Source organism: Sinocyclocheilus anshuiensis, unplaced genomic scaffold (genome assembly GCF_001515605.1).
Source record: "Sinocyclocheilus anshuiensis isolate Anshui unplaced genomic scaffold, SAMN03320099.WGS_v1.1 scaffold1453, whole genome shotgun sequence".
Taxonomy (NCBI): Eukaryota; Metazoa; Chordata; class Actinopteri; order Cypriniformes; family Cyprinidae; genus Sinocyclocheilus; species Sinocyclocheilus anshuiensis.
In genome coordinates this window covers 1,346,922-1,356,918 of record NW_015549558.1, presented here as the reverse complement: position 1 = coordinate 1,356,918, position 9,997 = coordinate 1,346,922, and the positions used below count along the sequence as shown (strand labels likewise).

At 37.8% G+C, this 9,997-nt stretch overlaps 1 protein-coding gene across 1 annotated transcript in view; it reads right to left on the bottom strand.

Annotated features, from left to right (window-relative positions):
• The window catches only part of LOC107657068 (syntenin-1-like), a 22,931-nt gene that overhangs the window by 8,250 nt on the left and 4,684 nt on the right, over positions 1 to 9,997 (bottom strand). The window contains exons 2-3 of the mRNA XM_016445083.1: positions 1,573 to 1,624; positions 658 to 754 (exon numbers count right to left, since the gene is read on the bottom strand). Of these exons, the coding sequence (XP_016300569.1) occupies positions 658 to 754; positions 1,573 to 1,624 (149 nt within the window). The remainder of the gene's footprint in view (positions 1 to 657; positions 755 to 1,572; positions 1,625 to 9,997) is intronic.

Sequence of the window (9,997 nt, the reverse complement as noted above, 5' to 3'; positions counted from 1 at the left end):
TGTGTGTGTGTGTGTGTGTGTGTGTGTGTGTGTGTGTGTGAAACATTCTAAAAAATATATATGAGGGGGCTACGCTATACACACATTAAAAAAAGCTTGAGTATACATATTTAATAAATATCTAGACAACATAAAACGAGAATGTCAAGCACACTGTTATAAAGAATATCACCGCACTGACCTATGATCAGACTGCTTTGAGGCTATAATAACGTGAGCTTCAGGAGCTATCACTACAGCACAAGTTACAGTACTGTGTGAACCCCCACCTTAAAAAAAACTCCTTTTTTAACCTTCTTGTTATGTAATATCCTGGCAGTGTCTCGAGAGGCCTCACACAGGGACACAATGAGAGCACGTAGGTGGAAACCATTGCTGCCTGGATAAGAGGGGCTCAACTTGAGCACTTGTTTTACACTGAGATTAAAAAAGGAAGTAGGGAAGGTTGTTAAATTGCTCCCAGATTCCCTAAGGCATGTCTTCATTTCCTGTTTGACAATTGCACAAAACATTGGCAAGCCTATCATCTCTATAAAAACAGCTCTCACTCGGCACTTTAGTAATGAAAGAGAGAATGGTATGATAAGGGAGATGGAAGCTAGACAGACGGCGTAAGAAGCTTTAAAGGAAGACAGACAGGCAGAGGCCAGGACTCACTTGAGCTTGGCATCCCCTGTGTGGCAGGCTGTGGCTGGTAAACCCCCTGAGTGATGGCTGGGGTGATGGAGGTGGCATTGGCAAACTGGGATTGTGCCTAGAGGAGCAAAACGCATGTGAACATCCACTTTACTTCAACAGTTCTTTTAAAGCACCAACTTATCTTCAGTGTTATTATCCTGTATAAAACACATATTATTTAAAAAAAAAACATTAGTTAATTAAATAAAATATAAATATTAGATGAGAAACTAAAACTAGAAATGCTGCCCTGGCAACTAACTGAAAGTTTAAGCAAGTAAGCTTAACCAACTTAAATCTAAACCTAAAACTAAATAAAAATTAAAACCATGTAGATTCTTTTTTTTTAAACAAACAAAAAGTAAGAAAAAAAATACAAAAGCACACAGCAAAATCAGTACAAATTAAATAAAAAGAAAATATAAAAGGAAATCAAAATTAATAAATACTACGGGCTGCACGATTACTCATTTTAATCGTGATCATGATTTCTGCTTATCTTTATTATTTAAGCATAATCTTGATATTTGCCATATATCCAAACATGAATCTTGACTATACTTTTTTGTGATTGTGGTTGCTGAATAAATGCACTTACACAAACTCTGTGCTACAATACATGTGCTGTAGAGAAAATGTTTAAGTACATGATAAATATAATAAAACATGAAATTAGATAAGGTCAAATAAACCATGCGTACGAGTTGACATTTTCTTAATTTGTGCTTATGTGGAATCTCACTAACTGTAAAAAAAAAATAAAAAATATTCCCCAAATGAAAACAATTAAGATTAATCACGATTATAAATTTTTAGCAAAATAATTGCAATTAGTTTAAACATTACCTTGCAGCCCTAATAACTAGAACAGTATATAAGTAAAACACTGCTTACCCTAATGACCTTGTCCACTTTAAGGTCCTCTAGGGATGGATACAATGACATCCTGGAAAAAACACAACAGTCGCAGCATGGAAATGGGGAAAACAAGGCAGTGTGCAGCTAAAAGTGTTGAAATACAGGAAATAATACTTTCATTAAGCTCATATAGAGCCATATTGCCTTAGTTTGTTTTTCAGCTGACTAGAAACCACATGACTCAAGGGGGAATTGATACCTATACTAATTAGACGGGACAGATGAGGGAGTGTATTAAGAGAACACAGAAGACAACTCGGGAACAAAAACATGGTGAATTTATCAGGCTGCTCCATCATGACCGACACTTTCATGAATTTGATTCTCTCTCAAACACCCCCATCACACACACACGGATGTGTCACAGCTTTCCAGGCAATAGCTCTGTGGTGGTGTTGCTTTTACGTTGTGAAGCGATCCGCCTGTGAGTCCATCTGTGTCTTCTGCACAGTCATCCTCGTTGATGTAACAAAAACATATCGATAAAACACCAGAAATTATAATAACTCCTACAATAACTCTGGCTGCTCGATTTCAGACAGAGGTGTAACCATCACTTCACAACAGAGGAAGGGGCACATATAAAACTCTTTAGCACTTGATCCATATTCACAAGAGCAGTGCAAGGCATCAAAAGTCAGTTGCTCCCATTATAATCAATGAAACTGTTTTTTTGGGATTTAGTTATTTTGAGATTTCAGTTGGCAGACAAACGGTTTCTAACGATCAACGTGCTGGAGTGCTACTCAAACCACTTTAGATGAAATTATCAGATTTTACTTAAAAACAGTCCTGCCTCCACAGCTCATCAGTAGAGCATGTTGCTAGCAACACCAACGATCATGGGTTTGATTCATGGGCAAAGAATATGCAGGGGATGTGGGGGATGTAAACTAATCATAAAATTGTCATTAGGGAAATATAGGAGAAATAAAGAATACAAATTATTGGATAAGGTCCAGCAGGGTATTTGATGTCTTAGCCAATTAAAAGTAAGTGATAAGAAAAATTAAACCTGTCAATTAGACAAAAGTCAGGGGAAAAAATGGTATTACATTTGACATTTCTATCCCCCTCAATTCTGAAATTATAGCTATGCCCCTAGTTTGATTTCCAGGAAATACATTAACTGATAAAATGCGTATATTAAAAGAAATGTTAGGCCAGTTCACACAGCAGCAGAATACGGTTGTCAGTCCTGTATTCGAGTCCTTAATACGGTTACGTTCACACACAGTATAGTTATTTTCAGGCGTGACAACCGCATTCTGTAACTGAACTCACCGTAAATTTTCAGGACTCACAACCGCATTCTCGGAAAACACGTGCTGTGTGAACGGAACAGGACTGGACAACTAGTTGTCTGTCACGTCATATAGTGCGAGAGAGCCGCTCTGCTGCACAAATGCGTGTCTACCGTGTGCTGCGTGTTTTCATGTCTGGTTTCAGTAACTTACAGTGACGGAGAAATGAGCTGTGTGTCATGTGAAAGTTTTAGATCCAGTCTCCACCGGAGCCGCTCCCGTGTTCTACACGCTAACATGCAGTTACAGGTTTGTGTTCTACATGCGACTCAAATGTTTTGCTCTTCACCCAAATATAAAAGCAGCTGTCAGTTAATGAAGATCTGACGAATGAACTTGCGGCTCAATTGGACTCTTGTCGTGTCAGAAAGTGATAAGACTTCCAGTTTTATGGATGTCGCCATCTTTGATATTACTTTGGTCACTGTTGCTATGGTTACTGGTAAGGAATACAGGCTTGACTCCCGTTGCACGTTCAATACAGACAGTATTCGAGATGCTACTGTAAGCTGCTGTGTGAACGGGACATTTCGAGACTCACACCTGTTAGTAAATGCGGTTGTCAATTCCAAAAACTGACAGTGTGAACGTAGCAATAATAAGAGAAATGTCATGTGTAATCTTATTGCTATCACACATTTAAACAGCTTCAGATTGTAACCTATTTTGTGACTTTTTGTCTGTGGACTATTAATACTATTAAAATCATTTTAAATAATAATAATTTAATATTTTTTATATATTTACTTTTTGCATAATTTGATACATTTGTATTATATTTGATAAATGATATCAAATATAATACAAATATAAATGTTTCAGTCAGCTATACAGTTGCATACATATTCATCCATTCTAGCATTGCTTAAGTTAAGCATTATTACAATTATTATAATTATTATTAGCATTATTATTATATTTGTATTACATTTTATATTTAATAATAACAACAACTTCATATTAACAGCTTTCAGTCAATAATAAAGTTGAACAGATAGGCTAGTTATTCATCCATTCTAGCATTGCTAAAGTACAGCAATTAACATTATTATTTATTCTAAATTTAGATATTGCATTTGTATTATATTTAAACTATATAATATCCATATTTTCTATCAAAATTAAAGTTGGATACAAAGTTATTCACCCATTTTAGCATACAGTGGGGAAAATATTTATTTGATCCCCTGCTCGTTTTGTAAGTTTGCCCACTTACAAAGAAATGAAGGGTCTGTATGTTTTTATGGTAGGTTTATTTTAACGTATAGAGACAGAATATCAACCAAAAAATCCAGAAAAAACACATTATATAAAGGTTAGAAATTGATTTGCATTTCAGTGAAAATAAGTGAAATAAGTCTTTGATCCCCATGCAAAACATGACTAAGTACTTGGTGCAGAAACCTTGTTGGCAAGCACAGAGGTAAGACGTTTTTTGTAGTTGGTCACCAGGTTTGCACACATCTCAGGAGGCATTTTGATCCACTCCTCCTCCAGATCCTCTCTAAATCCATAAGGTCTGTACATGCCTGTACATGTGCCTTCTTGAGCAGGGGGACCTTGCGGGCGCTGCAGGATTTCAGTCCATTGCGGCGTAGAGTGTTAACAATGTTTTGCTTGGTCCCAACTGCCTTAAGATCATTAACAAGCTCCTCCTGTGTAGTTCGGGGCTGATCCCTCACCTTTCTCATGATCATCCTTACCCCATGAGGCAAGATCTTGCACAGAGCTCCAGACCAAGGCCGATTGATGGTTATTTTGTATTTCTTTCATTTCCGAATAATCTCACCAACAGTTGTCTCCTTGACTCCTTCACACCAAGCTTCTTGCTGATGGTGTTGTAGCCCATTCAAGCCTTGTGCAGATCTGCAATCTTGTCTCTGACATACTTTGACAGCTCTCAGGTCTTGCCCATGGTGGTGGGAGAGGTTGCAATGGAAGATACAGATTGTGTGGACAGATGTCTTATACACCTAACGAGCTGACATTAGGAGTAACTTCTTAAAGTGACAGGACTAATCTGTGTTCCACATGGGCACATAACCAATCTGTGGGAGCCAGAATTCTTGCTGGTTGGTAGAGGATCAAATCCTTATTTCCCTCACTGAAATGCAAATCAATTTTTAACCTTTATATAATGTGTTTTTCTGGATTTTTTGGTTGATATTCTGTCTCTATCTGTTAAAATAAACCTACCATAAAAATTACAGACCCTTCACTTCTTTGTAAGTGGGCATACTTATAAAATCAGCAGGGGACCAAATAAATATTTTCCCCACTGTAGCTGAAGTCTAGCACACTCTGAAGATGACATGCATTCTAAAGAAGCTAGTGAACATTCTGACATGCAGTTTTGACACGTCCAGTGTAGGCAGATTCAAGCTATTATCACGAAAGATATAGACATACTTCAATCCATGCGATTTTGAATTGAGGACAGTAGCAACTGAGTATTCAACATAATTACAACAACAAACATCCAACAATACATCACTACCATATATACACAGATCTACAGTATTCTTCATAAGCTGAATACTCAGGACATTTACAACATTGCCTTACATGTAATGTTAAGAAACACAGTTGCCATTATACAATGAAAAGCAGATAATGGGGACTAAAGTTCATGATTAACAACACAGTGCTCAGGGTAGGACATGAAAACCAACTTCATTTAACTAAGAACCTTCTACCAGAAATCATTACTACAGAGCCAAAGCACTATTTCAAATCCAAACAAAATAAAACATTAAACACTGCCTGACTGTGCTATTTATCTTACAGTGGAAGAGCAATGAGAAGTTAAGTGCTTTACTGGGAGCACATCCATTACTGGAAAGGGGAAGGGAAAGGGAGAGAGAGAGAGACAGAGTAAGCCAGAGAAGTACAAAGAATTAAAGCACTTAAAGACAGAAAAGTAGACCAGGAATGGAGAATATGAGGGAGCGATGTATAGGTTACTAGAGGAAAGGCCAACAAGAGATCAAGCACGTGAATTATTGATGCTGACATTAGTCACAGTCATCTGACTGTGATCACATGACGTTTTGTGCATTTTAGCCAGTAAGTCACTGCTTGTAGATCACTGGGTTACTGTAAACGTCACGACAGCAGAAACTAGTGCTGGGCGGTATACCGGTTCATACCGAATACCGGTGTTTATTTTTGTTATGATATGAATTTTTTTAATTCCACAATACCGGTGTATGTCGCTTAAACAATGTTCGGAACGTGACACTGTTTGAAAGGGGTCCCTTTTCACTGTTGCACTGTGGTGAGGGAACAGCTGTATGTGTTACTAAGCGTGAAAGTTCCGAAACTAAAGCTGTAGAACTAATAGAACGTGATGACAGAAGAACTCATCCACAATATCCACACTGACCGCCACAAATATCCACCGCCCCCTGCCATCAGCTCCCGCGTCTCACACACACACACGAGCGCGACTTTAGCACTAGATACCGGTATAATTTTGAAAAATACCGTGATATAAATTTTTGGTCATACCGCCCAGCACTAGCAGAAACCAACACCAGATTTAGAAAATTACAGAAACCCTGCTCAACGAGAAGAGCCTAGAGCATCTAAACATAAACGCATCATGAAACCTTAAACATGAGTGTAACAAAACATGACGGCATCACAAATACAAAAGACAAGACTGTAAACATATCCACTGCCCTACAGGGGATCATACTGTGAGACATAAAGAAGAGAAGTCTTCAAAATACTAATTTCTAGCAAGAAACATCAAGTTACAGGAAAACAAACGTAGGAAGACATGGATAAATGTTGAGAAATGAGAGAAAATGGCAGATTGCCTCACTTCCCTGAAGAGACAATGGAGAGATCACTGAAAAGGAATTAAACTGAAATGAGAAACAGGAACTACTTAGTGAGAATCAGCCTGATTGGAGCACAGGCAGTGACTGAAACTGAACAAACAGTCTGGAGATTTATTCAAGTCTCTAATGCATGTGTAACAGGTTTATAACCAGATTAAAGAGACTCTGGAGCTGCTTTTTTTGTAACGACAGATTCAAGACTCAAGCTAAAGCACACAACGTGCTCCTACACGTTCACAAATCGCACAAACATGACCACAACATAGGGAAGAAAAAAGAAAACTCTCGCCCACATCCTCGTGAATAAACTCCCACACCAGTGCACACAGAACAGCTCATGCAAACCAACACTGCCTCTTGACGTCACGCGCAGACCCTGATATGTAAAGCAAACACATGCACTGAAACATTTGCTGACGTTTCAACCACAAACAACATGATTTCAAAAACAGGCGCTAAATATATCTGACAGGCTCCTTCCACACAAACACTGTCTCTCATCGCACAAAAATGTCTCTGTGACACTAAAGGGCCATTATTTCCTGTCGAGAGCACTCCAATAAAGTAGAGATGTCTCCAAACAGTGGACTAATGGAGACAGTGAGTAATCTTCTCGCAGACATGTATTCCTCTATTGTATCTAGTTCAGCTATTATCATGAAATTAAGTGAATCGACTGGGCACAATGTGTGTCATAAATCAGCAGGAATACAGGATGACTAGGAATCTCATCATTGAGGCTGTAAGTAATCTGAGGTCAATACCTGTTATCAGTGTTATTTTCATTAAAATCACAAAGAAGTAGTGACAGATTTTTTCTTCCATATTATGATGTACATCCCAGCGAAACAAATGATCAAAATAGAACAAAATGTAGGGCTGGGTTGTCGAGTGGTTAGAGAAAGATCTGCTTGCAGTCAGATTTTATGTGAACGAAATGACTGAGAAGTCCGACATATGTCACTGGAAGATCGAGTTATGATATTTTAATTAACCCTGGTGTTGTTAGATCATTTTAGACAGAAAAAAATGCTTTGAAATGTTAAAAATCGCTACTTCATTGGAATGGTACAAAACTCGATGACTTTTATGGCAGTCATTATGTGACCACAAAAAAAATGTCATGTAATGTAATTGAAAAGCTAAAATGGTCGTAAAAAAAATAGTCACACTTGTGTTGTTCACGGTCAAAAATTCCCTCCATTGGAAATTAATGGGAAATACACAAAGATACAAAAATACAGATTTTTTTTTTTGTGTGTACAATCTACAAATCATTCACGATGCAGAAAAAACGTGCACACAGACACACATATATGAACTAGTGTGACTGTAACACAAAGCATGTTTTTGCAAATGTGTGAAATAAAATCAATAATTTAGCCACAATGCAGTAAAAACAGACATGAAGGAAGGAGTTACACTCTAAAACTTCAAGAGTACAAAACAGACACACACACAAACACACAACACTATTACACACACACACACAAATGAACTGGTGTGGCTGTAACGATATGACACAATTTAACCAGAAGACTCAAATAAGAGGTTGAAATCAGATTGATTAACCTCTGATAAAGCATTCCTGTTAATTTTTGTTACATTTTGATGTTATGTGTAACAAAATGTCTTTCTGTGTTCAGGTTTGACTGTAAAATTAAAGCAAAAACTGACATTTCAAATAAAACAATCTATACCTTTAAAAAAAGTTGTCTTTGAGAATGTCTAAATATATATCCAAATCCACAACTTAATAAAAATAAGTATTTATGTCTAAAAACAACTAGAGAATTTATAAGCCTTTTTTATAGAGCTATATAGGAATCTAGTGGGCTAACAATGAAATTGCAGATGTTTTTCTTTTTTGTTACTCCCACTAGATCTGCCTTCAAAAATTTGATTTTAAAGACATTGTCTCTATTTTAACATGAAATACTATGAAGGTAAAATAGTAACAAAACTCAAGAGTTGATTTGAATTTGAGAACTTGTCATATTAATATTCGTATTTGAAAGTTGAAATTTACACTCACAGCTCTGATGTGAAAAGCTGAATGTTTTGATTTGCACACACAGACAACAATCAAAACATCCGTGTTTTAAATTCAAAGTTGCAGTTACAAATGTGTAAAATGGCATTCACATAAACAAAATAACAGACACAAATGTGTACGACATATTTACTTTTGTACTTTACTTCAGTTTCACTATACAACCACAAGTCAGCACTTACAACCTCTCAGATCTGGCAGTACAACTTCAAATCCTAGCGCTTTTGACTTTTGCTACTCCTTTCACGATATTCCTGTAGCAAAACTCACTTGTGCACTTGTACATGCAGATGTGCAAATTGGGGGTGCTCCGATTGATTGGCTACCGATCACTATCGGCCGATAATCACGTTGGGATGATCGATCGGCGGTCTCTAAAAAGGCAGATCTCAAAAAAACGATCTCAAGCTGATGACGCTGCTGTGAGAGGTTAGGCACGACATGCAGCAGCACCGTCTCAGTCTCTGTCCGGCGCGGGTGAAATAATTATAATGCTTTAGGTGAGGTACTCACCTTCATATTTCTTCATTAAATAACTTATAAAGGAATTTGAAAACCTTGTGCGAGACGTAATTTCACAAACAGCGTGAGTGAATCGTCGCGCGTGCGCTCTCTCTCTTTTTCTCTCAAAATACGCAAATGGCTTCAAATCACCACACATCGCGTCTGTCTATAAGCGAGCTGCACGCTGCACAGTTGACACAGGAATTGTCACTTGCACATTCGAGGCAGTGTCACATCATCACTAAAGTTGATAAATTGCATGTCTTTTTAATTCTTGCCAGTGTTTTACCATTCAGCGCTCTCCTGGAGACCGTGCTCATGCACACTCGCAGCGCACACACATAATGCCAGGTTCACATTACTCCGTTTGCAGTGCATACGTGGTGCGTATTTTTTCCACGCTCATGTTAACGGATCAAAGCGTTCATGAAAATGTAGCATGACATGCAGCGGCACCGTCTCAGTCTCTGTCCGGCGCGGGTGAAATAATTATAATGCTTTAGGTGAGGTACTCACCTTCATATTTCTTCATTAAATAACTTATAAAGGAATTTGAAAACCTTGTGCGAGACGTAATTTCACAAACAGCGTGAGTGAATCGTCGCGCGTGCGCTCTCTCTCTTTTTCTCTCAAAATACGCAAATGGCTTCAAATCACCACACATCGCGTCTGTCTATAAGCGAGCTGCACGC